Source organism: Nuphar pumila, chromosome 4 (assembly GCF_984573655.1).
Source record: "Nuphar pumila chromosome 4, dmNupPumi1.hap1.1, whole genome shotgun sequence".
In the NCBI taxonomy this organism is placed as follows: domain Eukaryota; kingdom Viridiplantae; phylum Streptophyta; class Magnoliopsida; order Nymphaeales; family Nymphaeaceae; genus Nuphar; species Nuphar pumila.
In genome coordinates this window covers 35,592,081-35,606,708 of record NC_143252.1, presented here as the reverse complement: position 1 = coordinate 35,606,708, position 14,628 = coordinate 35,592,081, and the positions used below count along the sequence as shown (strand labels likewise).

Sequence of the window (14,628 nt, the reverse complement as noted above, 5' to 3'; positions counted from 1 at the left end):
ACATGGACTGCAAAAGTAATGTTAGACCTGGAAATAGTCAAATAGATCAAGTTCCCAACTAACTACTTATAAATAGTAGGATCATTAAGAGCCTCTGCATCTGTATGCCATAGCTACAACACCACTACTTGAGTTGCAAATAACAGACGCTAGAAAAAGAAGCACAATGCAAAGTCTTCAAGAGCAACATCAGTCTATCGACTCTATCCTCAATGAAGAGGTGATTGGCAGGAGTCAACAGTCAAAATACTGCTTATAGCAGGCTACCATATGCATAAACTGATTCAAAGATACGATGATTGTTTCTTGGATATCCTTCAAGTTCTAAGCAAAACTATAAGCATAATCCAGATTATCCAAATTATCATGCTTCAAGCTAAAATCACCATGGAATTGCACTATGCACCTGTGATTTTGGTACAATATCACACTTTGAAGGAAGCCTTCAACCTAATGATACCAAGCAAAAAATACAGATCAAATAAGGTCTAAACAGAAATCAATGAGAATAGCCGGGCCTTTCAAAACTACCTCTGCTACACCAATGAATGACTGAATGCACATTATAAATACATTATGTATATAGACCCACTAACAATGAGTACATAAAATCTCCAAACCATAGGGAAGAAAGCAATTGAGTATAGATAGCAAATCATGGAAGCAATATCTCATTAAAAAAGTAATACACTTAAACCTATTAGAACATAATAAATCAATAAGGAGAAAACATTTACTATCTCAAACAGCAATAGTGTCTCACACATTCTGTTTATCGTTCTGTTGATATCCTTTTTGTTCACCTTTTTCCTTCAATGACTCAGCTGTTAATTTTATGTCAAACAAGCACCTCGTATGTCCCTGTATATGTCTTTGAACATAAAGACCAACACCTTGTCCATGACTCCATCTAATTTCATATGATCTTGCCTTGGCTAGCTAATTTGTACTCTACACACACATGTGAAATAACTAAAACAAGTTTCTGATAACTTAAGTAATCTATAAATACATGCAACTCTGACCCAATTGAAACTACACCTACAAGATTCCAGAGTTTTGAAAATGAAGAAATAGTAGGTGACGATATTAAATGTCTAAAAAGTCAAAGATGGAAAAAAAGGCTTACAAGATATGCAGAAAACATAAAAAATGTATCAGTTAAACCATCTAGCTAACCACACATCAAGGGGATTTTACCTGTTGATACTTGTTCTCCAACAAACTTATTTGATCACTGAAGTCCAACCCAGTGTCTTCAGCCATCTTCTTTATCTGCATGATAAAGAAAATAATCGTGATCTAGCTGAATGAACAGGTTAAAAGGCCTGAACAAAAATTTGAACCACAGTTATCACCATGTAATGTGGTGATTATAGACATTGAACTCTTCTCACATGTAAACTCTGGGTAGGTAAGTCATATTCACTGCTGAAGTTCTCGAACCAATTCAATGGGGACATGGGATATTACTGCTACCATTGATTGTTCTGTTTAAAGTATGGTGTGGGGATATAAACATGGAATACCCAAGTGGCACACTCAGAAACCAGAAACCATAATCAAGAGGGAATGTCCCCGAGCTTGGCTTTGCTCATAACCAGGATATGTTATTCATATCACACCTTACCACTGGCTTGATCTCTCTCTCTCTCTCTCTCTCTCTCTCTCTCTCTCTCTCTCTCTCTCTCTCTATCTATCTATCTATCTATCTATCTATCTATCTATCTATCTATCTATCTATCTATCTATCTATCTCTATATATATATCTATCTATATATATATAAACAAGAAAAATTTGAAGGAAAAAAAGCAATAGAGGAAAACCATATGAGGTATTAAAAAAAAATGGAATCATGCATTTCGTCAAAAGCCAATAAAACTACCAACAGGCTCCACGTGGTTGGTAGGAGCTGTCAGTGCATGTCTTCTTGTGGTCGGACGTTGCAGGTTCAAACCCCAGTGGTACATTGAATAATAACTGGTGGGGGTCTGCCTAACCCCAGCTTGCCTTTAAAAAAAAAAGCCTATAGAACTCATAAACCTTATTAAATAATGCTTCAATTCTTCTTTTGTAAGAAACAAAAACTTTACATAAGAATTAGAAAATAGTTTCATTTGACAAATTTTGTCATTGCCAAAATCACAATTTAGGAGATTTATGATACCGTCAAAGGTTAATAATATACAAATACTAACTCAATTTTACATTGCACATAATGTGAAATTTCACATTTCTCATGCCTTGGCTTGTTGGTTTCATCGTTTCTACTTCATCTTCATGTTTGTGTGCCATCTCTTTCCGCAAGGAAAGAGGAGCTTGTGTTTGCATTTAGGGATACAAATGGGTCGGATCCAGGATGAGGGCTTTGCAATTTTTGGCTGTTCCCGATCCGATCCGAATCCCCATGTATTTAGCTGTTCCGGATCCAAACCTTGTGCATTACTCTTTGCGATAGAACACACACATTAGTGAAGGACTGATTCCAAAGCATGAATATAGACAAAGGTAATACAACACATGCCAACTCTACTAAGCATTTTCCTTGCACATTCATCTGCATATGATCATCTTGAATGAACAAATTTATCACCAGATCAAACTCTTATTTTGAACATGATTCTTATCATCACATTCCAAACAAATAAATAGACAATATTTTCTTAACAAGTTATGTTTAAAGGGTATAGATCAAGGTTGTCAGACTAGGAAATGGAAGCTGTTGGAACATGAACATAGGGGTATTTTGGTCCCATGAGTCTGTATTTTTTATTAATGACATTGTTGTAATTTACTCATACTAGAGTTAATATAAAAAGGGACATCCCATCAGAAAAACGTGTGCCCTATTTTTTCCTTCTATTTTCTTTCTCTTCTCTTCTTGTGTGCAGGAAACTACTCTAGGGGTCACCAGATTATCATGGTATCAGAGAAGGTTCATCAGTAAGTCCAAAAGACCTGACTGCATATTCTTGTTCTTCCTCTTTTTCTGTTCCTGTCGTTCTTTCTCCTTCTTCCTCTTTTCTTTCTTTCTTTCTTTATTTGATTTCTTTTTATTTCCTCTTGCATTGTTTTCCTTTTCTAATTTGATCTGAGTTGTGTTAGACCTGATCTATGCGTAACCGTGATCCCACTCCATCAAATTTGTGGTTTTCCTCAAGGAACGCTACAGATCTGCATTCTCTCTTTCTTGTAGTCCACTACTCTTTAATCTTGGTCTGTTCTTCAATCAGTTTGGTTGCAGATCAAACTGGTTTTCTTTTCTTTCTTATTTCCTTATTTTCTTTCTTGTTTTTTTCAATATTTGATTTCTTATTACAAATCTTGCTTCTTTTCAATGCCTATTCCCCTTTAAACTTCTAAGATCTTGGTTTTAAAAAAAATATTGCTAAATCAGATCTGCCTGTCTTCTGCTAAAAGTTTTATATACCTCTAAAAAAAAGAGAAGCACATCAACGATTTTGACAGGCACTTTCTGAATCTGATCTGCTTGTTGTTCCTTGTTTATTTCATTATTTTTGGCCTTTCCTTCATTCCATTCATCTATCATATAAAAAAAGAAATTCTTTAATCATGAATTCGTCTGCTCCTATCTCATCCTCCTCCCTTCCACAACTTGTTAGTGAAAAGTTGGATGAAACTAACTTTATCACATGGAAGAAACAAATCATTCCCTTCATATGCAGGCTTGATCTTATGGGTCATCTTGATGGATCTAAATCAGCCCCACTGGAGTTTGTGTCTAAATCACAAGGAGTTACGGAAGGAAAAGACAAAGAGAAAGTAGAAGATGTGATGATTCTTGTCAGAAATCCAGAGTATTCTCCATGGTTCAAGAATGATCAGTCTGAGACTGATGTAGCATTCATCATGGTGACCTTGTCCAAGCAGGTGCTTCTTAATACTCCTACAGGTGTGACAGCCTATGTCACAGGGATTCGGCCAACCAGGTGCCGCACCCACGTCAAAGCGATGCGGGTGCGCGTGCGCGTGCGGCACCCGGTGAGGTCAACCCAACCCTGGGTGCGGTCAACACATCCAAGGTCATTTTTGTCCAACTTTTGATCTTAAAAAAACGCCCGATAAAATGGGCTGAGGAGAGGAGGATTAGGGCAAAAAAAAATTGCCCTAATCCTCCCGACCTCTCCTCCTCCTCATGAAGTCGACGCTGACGATGAGAGATTAACCAAACCCCGATGTTGATGACGACGTCTCCTCCTGAAGCCGATGTCTCCTCTTGAAGCCGATGCCGACGACGAGAGATCAGACAGACCCCGACGCCGGCAACGATGACCTCCCCTCCTGAAGCCGCCACCGACGACCTATCCTCAGGTACGTACATGATACATCACTACTCGCTCTCTCTCTATCTCTCCATCTCTTCTCTCACTCAATCTCACTCCCTCTATCTTTGTCTCTCTTCTCTGAGTTCTCTCGCTTTTTCTGTATCTCAAACCCTGACACACTCTGTCTCTTCTCTCGCTCTCTTTGTCTCTCCATCTTTCTTCTCTCATTCTCTCTCTCTCACTCACTCACTCACTCTCTCCATCTCTCACTTACTCTCACTCTCGCACTCTCGCTTTGTCCATCTCTTTATTGGTTAAGAGAGATAGTTTTTATTGTTTGTTTAGTTAATTTTTAAATTTCAATTGTATTAATGAAATTTAAATTTCTATCTAGCCTAATATGTGCAGTTTATATATATATATATATATAGTGGATTCCTTTAAAAAGAAAGCATAGTTGTTACTTGGTGTTTTTCCTAAATGATTTAGGAAACAGAGAGATGGAATGAGAGAGAGAGGAACATGCATAGTATCTTATTTAGGCTAAATCTAAACATGCATGTATTATAGATGCATTTATCATGGCTTGTTGCTAGAAAATATGCTTTGATATCGAATTAATTCAACCAAAACATTTGATTTTTTATGACAAAGTTTTGCTGCAATATAGACTGTTAATTTTAATTGGATATCTTTAGAAAGTTAGAAACTCATTTAAACATAAAACTAAAGATACCTAATTTAATGCATGTTAAATGAAAAAATATGTCGGAAGAGTGCAGACTCTACACTTATATATATTTTTTATAATCTCATGCTCAGGAGTGTTCACTTTGCATCAATGATTAATGTTATTGTTATATATTCTTCTCGTACCTTTCGGTATTTATTTATATGTACTACTACTATATTTTTTAAAACTTATTATATATGTTATTGCCCTTGCACTAAATATTATAAATCTTGATTGTGTGCATAATTGATTTTAATATAAGTTTTTTGTGTTTTCAGGATAAAAATGACGGATAAAGGAAAATGACTTGCGTCATCCTCATCCCCACCCACATGTGAGTTCTGCTGCTAGTGTTGCTGATAGTTGTAGTGGGAGTAATGATGTGGGGCCACCATGGGTACATGTAGATAAGCTTGCAAAACTAGAGGAGGTGTTGGAAACAAAGAGATTTCGATGCAAGCTTTGTGAAAGAGATTTTGTTGGGTCGTACACATGAGTTAAGGCTCATTTGTTGAAGATACCAGGACATGGCATTTCAGGATGGAGAAGAGTTGATGAAGCAATGCGAAGACAATACAAGAAAATCCAAGAAGAATATGAGAAGAGGAAGACAATAAGTGATTTTTGTACAATTAGTGTACCATTTTTAAGTTACTAAAAAGATGCTAAAAGAAAAGAAAAGTGGATATAGGAGGAAGAGGAACGATACAAGCATCATTTAATACATATGAAAGAGAGGAGATGGATAAAAAAATAAGAAGGTATTTTTATTCTAGTTCACTCCCATTTAATGCAGCTAGAAATCCTTATTGGAAGGATTTAGTTACTTCTTTGGCAAATTGTAATTTGAGTGGCTATGTACCTACAAAATCAGAAAAACTATAAACCACACTTCTTGCAGAAGAGAAGGCAAATGTTGAGAGATTGCTAGAGATTAAAAAATATTAATGGGAGTAAAAATAGAGTTTTCATTGTTTCTGATGGGTGGACAGATATTCAAAGGTGTCCACTAATCAATTTCATTGTTTCTTCGCTTAGTAGCCTAGTATTCTTGAAAGCAGTTGATGCATCTGGAGAATATAAAAATATTGAGTATTTGAAGGAATTGTTTATAAAAGTAATAAAAGAAGTGAGTGATCAGAAAGTTGTACGAATAATCACAGACAATGCTCCAGTTTGTATTGAGTTTAGAGAGTGAGTATCCTCATATTTTTTAAACTCCCTGTGTATAGCATAGCTTGAATCTGACCTTCAAGAGCATATGCAACCCTAAAGAAGAAGAAAATTTACCAACATATGCTATATGTTCATGAATTGAGGAATTAAAAAAAATGTCAAAAGCATTAAAAATTTTGTTGGTAACCATCATCATGCTAATGCTATATTTAATAGGCATTCTTACCTGAAATTGTTGAAGGTTGCTGAAACACGTTTTGCGTCCATCATTATGATGGTGAAGATGATTAAGGAAGTGAAAAATGCTTTGGTTAGCATGGTGGCTGATGAGAATTAAACATTCTATCATGTTGATGATGATGTCAAGGCTCAAGAAATTAATAAATTCATTGTTGATGATGAGTTTTGAGACAGAGTCGTGTATTTCTTTCAATTTACACAACCTATTTGAGAAATGTTGAGAGAAGTTGATAAAGATGAGTCCATGCATCACAGAGTTTATGAAATGTGAGATAATATAATTGAAAAAATACAAGTTGTAGTTTTCAAGAATGAAAGAAAAAATCTTGCATTAGATGATCGGAATTTTTTAACTATATTCATTCAATTTTAGTCAGAAGATGGGATAAGAACACACTCATTTGCATTGCATGGCACATTTTCTTAATCCAAAATATTATGCAAGAAAGTGGTAGGTGGTATTGGTCGTGTCCCTCCAAATTTAGACCCAGAGCTATCAAGGCATAGAAATAAGTGTATGACAAGACTTTATCCATAATCACATAATATAAATCAAGTCACACAAGAGTTTGAAAATTTTGCATCTTCGAGATTATATGGAGAAACATTACTCGCAAGAGAAGAGGATAATATAGATCTTATCACATGGTGGTCAACATTTGGATCAAAACACCTCTTCTCCAACGTCTAGCATTGAGATTGATATCTCAGCTTACTAGTTCATCCTGTTGTGAAAGAAATTGGAGCACATATTCTCAAATCTACAGCATGAAGATAAACAAATTCACCAATAAGCGTGCAGAGGATTTAGTATATATTCATCCAAGTCTTCGACTACTTTCACGAACCAATGATGAATACATGTATTAATTTGATCTCTTAGTTATTTGACTATTTCTTAGCTTTTTTATTTAAATATACTTGTATTTAACATTTTTAAATTGTTTTAAATTTTTAATAATGCAGACAAGGATCATCCAAATTTTAGGATGTTAACCCAAAAGAATGACTTAGAGGGAGAACATGATTTCAACATTACAAATATGAATTTATTTGAGCCCAGACTTCCTTCTTATGATGCATTTGATGATAAAGCATAAAATTATTAGGATATACTTTTGGTATGTAATTATGTATTTTTTGCTTTTTTGTTAGTATTGTTAAATTGTAATTCATAAGACAATATATTAGTTGTAGGGGTATTTTAGTCATTTCTATATTTTAAGCATATTCATGTTTTTTAATATGATTGTAATTTCTCCTTTTTATTTTTTCTTATTTTTGTAATTTTTTTCATTTCTTATTTTTGTTCTTTTATGTAATATTTTTTTACACAATCATGTACAGTGTACAACAGTCATCCGTTGACTGTTGTATATAGTTTAAAAAGATAGACGTTGGGTTGATTCCCAACGTCTCTAATAAGAGTTGTTGGGAATAGCCCAACAACTCTTTAAGTGTGCTTATAAATAAGGGCTATGTGAGCCCATTGAATGTATGTATTACAGTAAGGAGTTGTCTCCTTAAGCTTATAAACATTGTGCATTTATTGCACTTCTTTTGTGGTGTAAAGCTTATAGACACTGTGCATTTATTGCACTTCTTTTGTGGTGTAAATCTTATAAACACTGTGTATTAATTTTGTGTCTTGAGTATTTGAAGTATCAAGTTATTTGAAAAATTGATTGTTTGCAAGGATTCTTCACATGGTATCAAAGCAAGGTTGGAGAAAGAAAGATTGTATGTATTTTCACTTTTTCAGGTGCCTTGAAAAGCATGCCTTCAATTTTTTTGTGATTGGAGTGGATTTGCTTGTTCATCCAATATTTTAGAAGACTCTTTTATCAAGAAAGGTCTAAAAATCCTTTGTGGTACGTATTCTTTTTCATCATCTCTCCTCTCTAATAGGTGAAAAAAACTCATTTTTCTCTCGGGTTCAAACTCAATGGGTCCAACTATTACGTTTGGGCCGGAAACATGGAGGCTCATATTAAAGGAAAAGGGCTTTGGGGCTATGTCCAAGGCTCGATTCCCGAACCGGAGCCAAAGATAACCTTGATGAAGAAAGGAGAAATAAAAATCCTTGAAGGCGAAGAAAGAGCCAAGGCTCTTGAAGACTACACAAAAAAGCATGAAGAATGGGAGATGAGGAATTTTAAAATCCTCTCATGGATTTTATCATCCGTAGAAACAAGAATTAACGCCAATATTATCAAGTTTAAGAAGGCTTCTCAAGCATGGGAGTACCTTGAGAAGATGTACACCTCTAGGGACTTGTCCCATAAATATTACCTCCAGAAGAGGGCGCTAACTCTTTATCAAGGAGAGATGACTATAAGAGAGTATTTTGCCGAACTCGCTTTTATTTGGGATGAATTTGCTATGCTCAAACCCAAGTAGAGTGGAGAAGCCATAGAGCTTCGTCATAAACAATTGAAAGAAGATAGATTTTTTAATTTTTTGAATGGGCTTAGGCCTGAATTCAAACAAATCCGATCTTCTCTTTTATCCGCCTTCACTTCCCCCTCTCTTGAAGATATAATTACTAAACTAAGTGGGGAAGATACTCGTATGGGTATAAGCAAGAACAACCCAAGTGTTCTAGCTATACCTTCCAATAATGAAGAAAATGAAGGAGTTAATATCGTCTCAAGACCAGGGAGCAACTCAAGGACCTACAAGCCTCCTCACTTCAAGAATCAAAACTCAAGTGGTCAAAGAGGGAAGAAGGATTATAGCAAGTGTGGCGACTTGAATAAGGAGCACCAGAGCCGAGGCAGACGAGAGGAGAGGAGAGAGAAAGAGAGAGATCGGCTAAGAGAGAACTCGTTAATTTTGATTAGGGCTAATCTTTGTGTTAAATAGAGAGAGGCCAATGTAAAAATTTACATACAAGTCCCTCATTAAACAAGAAATATCAAATAACCTACAGTTTAAGAAAACTTAAACTTAAAACCTCTTAATCTCAACACTCTCCCTCAAGCTGGAGCATAGATATCAATCATGCTCAGCTTGTCACAGCATTTTGAGAAATTTGGTTTAGCAAGAGGCTTTATAAACATATCTGTAACTTGGTCCTCCGACTTTAGATATTTGGTAGTGATATGACTAGCTTGAACCATATCTCTTACATAGTGACAATCAACCTCAATATGCTTTGTCCTCTCATGAAAGACCGGATTGTTCGCTATATATGTGGCAGACTTGTTATCACACATCATGGCCAGAGGAGAGGAAACCTTCACCTGAAGATCATGTAGAATAGTACGAACTCACATTAATTCAGCAGTTGTTTGGGCCATAGCCCTATATTTTGATTCTGCACTCGACCTAGAAACCACATTTTGCTTCTTACTTCTCCATGAAATTAAGTTATCTCCCAAAAACACACAGAATCATGTGGTAGATTTTCTATCAACTACAGATCCTGCATAGTCAGCATCAGAGTAAGCCACTATCTCCAGAGTTCCACCTTTCTTGAATAATAACCCTTTTCCAGGAGAAGATTTTAAATACCTAAGAATCATTATAGCTGCATTCCAGTGTACCTCAGTTGGTTTGTCCATAAATTGGCTAAGTTTGCTTACTGCTAAAGCAATATCAGGCCTGGTCACAGTTACATATAGTAGCTTCCCCACTAGTGAGCGATAGCTTTTGCTATCAACCGGTTTTGACCCTTCTTCAAACAACTGAACTTTATGATCCATGGGAATATTAGTTGGTTTAGCTCTCAACATTCCAGTTTCCTTTAATAAGTCAAGAACATACTTCCGTTGACACAAAACCATCCCTTCACGGCTCCTGGCAACTTCTATACCCAGAAAATATCTTAGTGAACCAAGGTCTTTTGTAACAAAGTGTTTTTGAAGATGAGCCTTTGTGGCTTCAATATCTTTCACATCATCTCCTGTAAGAATGATGTCATCCACATATACCACCATAACAACTATGCCTGAGTTAGTTTTCTTGATAAATAATGTATGATCTGCCGCTGACCTATTAAAACCAAAGCGTGACATCACTTCAAACAACTTTTAAAACCATGCACGCGGACTTTGTTTCAAGCCATAAATCGTCTTTCTCAATTTACACACCTTCTGACACGCCCCCTCAACCTCGAATCTTGAAGGTTGCATGTAAACTGTCTCAGATAGATCCTTATATAGAAATGCATTTTTCACATCTAATTGACACAAGCTCCAACCATGATGAACAATTACTGAGAGAACAAGACGAATGGTGTTCATCCGTGCAACAGGAGAAAAAGTTTCAAAGAAATCAATACCATAAGTCTGAGTATACCCTTTTGCTACTAATCTGGCCTTGTACCTTTCAATAGAACCATCCGATTTGTATTTTATTGTATATACCCATTTGCATCCAACAATGTCAGTATCCACTGGGGAATCAACTAGATCCCATGTATGTTGGGACAATAAAGCATTCATTTCTTCTTGCATAGCTAGCTTTCACCTGTTATCTAGCTCTGCCTGTTGATAGTTCAGAGGAATAGTTTCAACAGATAAGGCTGAAATAAAAGTTTTCATCTGATTTCCAATTCTGACATCGGAGACAAAATGAGATATGGGATATAAGGTACATTATCGTGTCCCCTTTCGTAGAGCGATTGGCCTGTTATCATCATCATGAAGATCACTATTGTCAGTAGTACTTACCTTAGGAGAAGAAGAATATGAAGGCACTGGAGGAGGTGGAGCTCTACGCACATATACCAATGGAGGATTATTAAATCGTGAAGAGGATGAAGTTTGGTTCGGTAATGAGGGCACAGATTCCAAAGGAAAATAAAGTATAGATAATGGAAAAGACTCAGCTAGATCAACTTGCATCGGAGAACCAGTACTAGAGTAATATGGAATGGATTTCAAGAAAGATACATCTGCATTGACATACTCTCGGCGAGAAATTGGATCATAACATCGATATCCCTTTTGATTTTTTTGGATAACCTATAAATATGCATTATGTAGCTTGAGCAACTAATTTATCACGGTCACGGCCAAGTTTGTGTACAAAACAAACACATCCAAATATTTTTGGTGAGAAAGAGAAGAGTGCGGCATTAGGTTTTAGGATATGTAATGGAATTTGATCACCCACAGAAGATAAAGTCATGCGGTTGATCAGATAACAAGCAGTGATAATCGCATCACCCCAATATAACGCAGGAATATTGGATTGTATCATAAGGGTCTGTGCGACATCAAGCAGGTGCCTGTGTTTTCGCTCAGCCACCCCATTTTGTTGAGATGAATAGGCACAGGTAGTTTGGGGTTGAATGTCATGATCTTGGTAAAATTGTAACAGGACTTTAGATTTAAACTCAAGAGCATTATCAGTGACAACAGATTCAAATTAAGTTTTTATTTCAAGAATTAAGGATTTGATAATAATTGGAACTTCAGATCGTTCTTTTATTAAAAACACCCACGACAACTTAGAAAAATCATCAACAATAACAAGGTAATATCGACACTGAATCCTAGTAGGAATCTTACTAGGACTCCATACATCTGCATGAAGAAGTTCAAAAACTTTATGACTGGACTGACTCTGACTCGAAGGGAACGAACTTTGATGATGCTTGCCCAACTGACATGCTTCACACTGAAATGATGTAGTAGAAGGAATTTGAGGAAAGACATAACAAAGCTTTGACAATGAAGGATGACCAAGACGACGATGCCACTGAATAGGATTGGATGAGTGTTCCACTGCAGCATAAACATTACCCACTAGATGATGTAGGTAGTAGACTCAATTTTCTTCATAGCCTCCACCAATCTTTTTCCACGTCAGCAAATCCTGAAAATGACAACCCATTAGATCAAATATCACTCTACAGTTTAGTTCTTTTATATGGCAACTAACAGAGAGTAAACTTTGAGAAAAGTTGGGAACATGAAGAACATTTTTCAACTGTAAGGTGGAGGATATAGAAATATTTTCCTGACTAACAACTGGTGAGGAACTCTCATCGGCTAATGAGACTCCTCGATAAACAATAATATCCTTTAGATCTGAAAAGACAAACGAATTTCCACACAAATGTCTGTATGCACCAAAGTCAATAATCCACTTACTATAATTCAGATGAAGATGATTCCCTATTGAGTGGGCAACACCGGCTACAGGAGAGGAGGAGCTCGAAGGGCGAAGAGCTATCAGCTCATCATATTCTGCTCGAATGAGGGTAATACTGTCACTTGCAGAGGTATTATCATGTGTATTTGTTGCCTCTAGTGTAGTAACATTTTGATGCAACTGCGTTGGAGGAGGAGTAAAACAATGGCCCACCGTGAATCGGTGTGGCTGAACTCTTTATTAACTCAATAAATGTTTCAATAAGCAATGGGAAATTCAATTGACAGTAAGGAATGTAAAGGAAAACAGTAAGCAAGTAAATAAAGGAATAGGAATAGGAAAATGCAAAAAGGCAAAAGACGGCTGGAGTTTTTCAATCTTCTCTGCCCCCACGCAACCCTAGGAAGGGCCTTTTAAAGGCTGTTTACTGGATCCGAGTCGCGGGTCCAGATTTGGATCCGACCCACGATCCGGGTCAGCCTCTATCTGCAGCTGGTTCTGGGGCGTGCGAACTCCACCACGCCTGGCGTAGGTGCGCAGGGGTACCTCCCTGCGTCGTGGCTCCATCCCTGCAAGTGAGTCATACGCGCGGGGTCCTTCATCTGCCCTTTGTGGCGGATCGGGTGGCACGATGGACCCAATTGGGTCCTGCCCTGCATCATTCTCCCCTGGTTGGGAAGAAGTCGGCTCTGTCGACTTGTTGCCACAGTAAGCATATAGATCAGCCACGTTGAAAATAGGGGAAATATGTCAATCATCGGGCAGCTCAAGGAGGTAAGCATTCGAACCCAATCGTTGAAGGATCCTAAAAGGACCATACTTCTTAGGACTTAATTTGCTATAGGTGCCTACAGGAAAACGCTCTGGACGCAGATACACCCAGACAAGTTGACCGACCTCGAAATGGACATCACGACGACCCTGATCTACGAAAGCTTTGTAGGTCTCGTAGCTTTCAACAAGTTTGGCCCGGACTTGTCTGTGAATGTCACGCATATATTCAACGGCATCAAAGGCATCCGGAGCTGGAGCTGAGAGATCTGACACAGGGGCGAGGTCAACGACATGAGTGGGAGACCGACCATACACTACCTGGAACGGAGATTTACCAGTAGAACGGTTAATGGAGTTGTTATAGGCGAACTCGGCTTGGGGCAATACGAGATCCCAAGTTTTGACATTTTCGCCCACTAGGCTCCGTAACAAATTTCCTAAGGTGCGGTTCACAACTTCGGTTTGGCCATCAGTCTAGGAGTGATACGCACTACTGAACTGAAGCTTAGTTTTCAACAGGGCCCATAACGATTTCCAAAAGTGGCTCATAAAACGCGTGTCGCGATCGGAAGTGATTGTGTGAGGTAGACCGTGGAAGCGGGCAACATCCTTGAAATAATATGAGGCGACTAAAGAGGCATCGGTGGTGTACTTGCACGGAACAAAGATAGCCATTTTGGAGAACCGGTCAACAACTACTAAAATTGAATCAAAACGACGTGGTGTGCGGGGAAGGCCCACGATAAAATCCATGGATACATGCTCCCACGGTCGTTCAGGAATGGGTAACGGGGTATACAGACCACTATTCTGACGATGACCCTTGGACACTTGACACACATGACAGCCTTAGATGAACTTGACAACATCTTTGCGCATTTTGGGCCAAAAGTATCGTTCATCTAAGAGAGCGAACGTCTTATCATGCCCGAAATGCCCTGCTAACCCTCCTTCATGTAATTCAGAAATCAACTGAAGCCTGAGGGAGAAGTTGGGTACACATAATTGGTTACCACGGAAGAGGTAACCATTATGAATACAAAAACGGGGGTCGAGGGTGCGATCTGAAGAGATGCACCCTTCCCAGACTTTGTGAAAATCAGGGTCCGTAGGGTATAACTCTTTGCATTGTTCAAAACCAATGACCTGCACTGACATAGTCATCAGAAGGTTGTTCTTCCTACTAAGAGCGTCAGCCACCTTGTTCAGGGTACCAGATTGATGCCGAAGCGAAAAGGTGTACTCTTGCAAGAAGCTGACCCACTTGGCATGACGAGCACTCAACTTCTTTTGACTGTTCAGATACTTCAAA

General features: G+C 37.7%; 1 protein-coding gene across 1 annotated transcript in view; it reads right to left on the bottom strand.

Annotated features, from left to right (window-relative positions):
* Window positions 1–14,628, bottom strand: part of LOC149839975 (acetyl-coenzyme A carboxylase carboxyl transferase subunit alpha, chloroplastic-like) — a 68,289-nt gene that overhangs the window by 23,725 nt on the left and 29,936 nt on the right. The window contains exon 2 of the mRNA XM_090002950.1: window positions 1,201–1,275. Within this exon, the coding sequence (XP_089859076.1) occupies window positions 1,201–1,275 (75 nt within the window). The remainder of the gene's footprint in view (window positions 1–1,200; window positions 1,276–14,628) is intronic.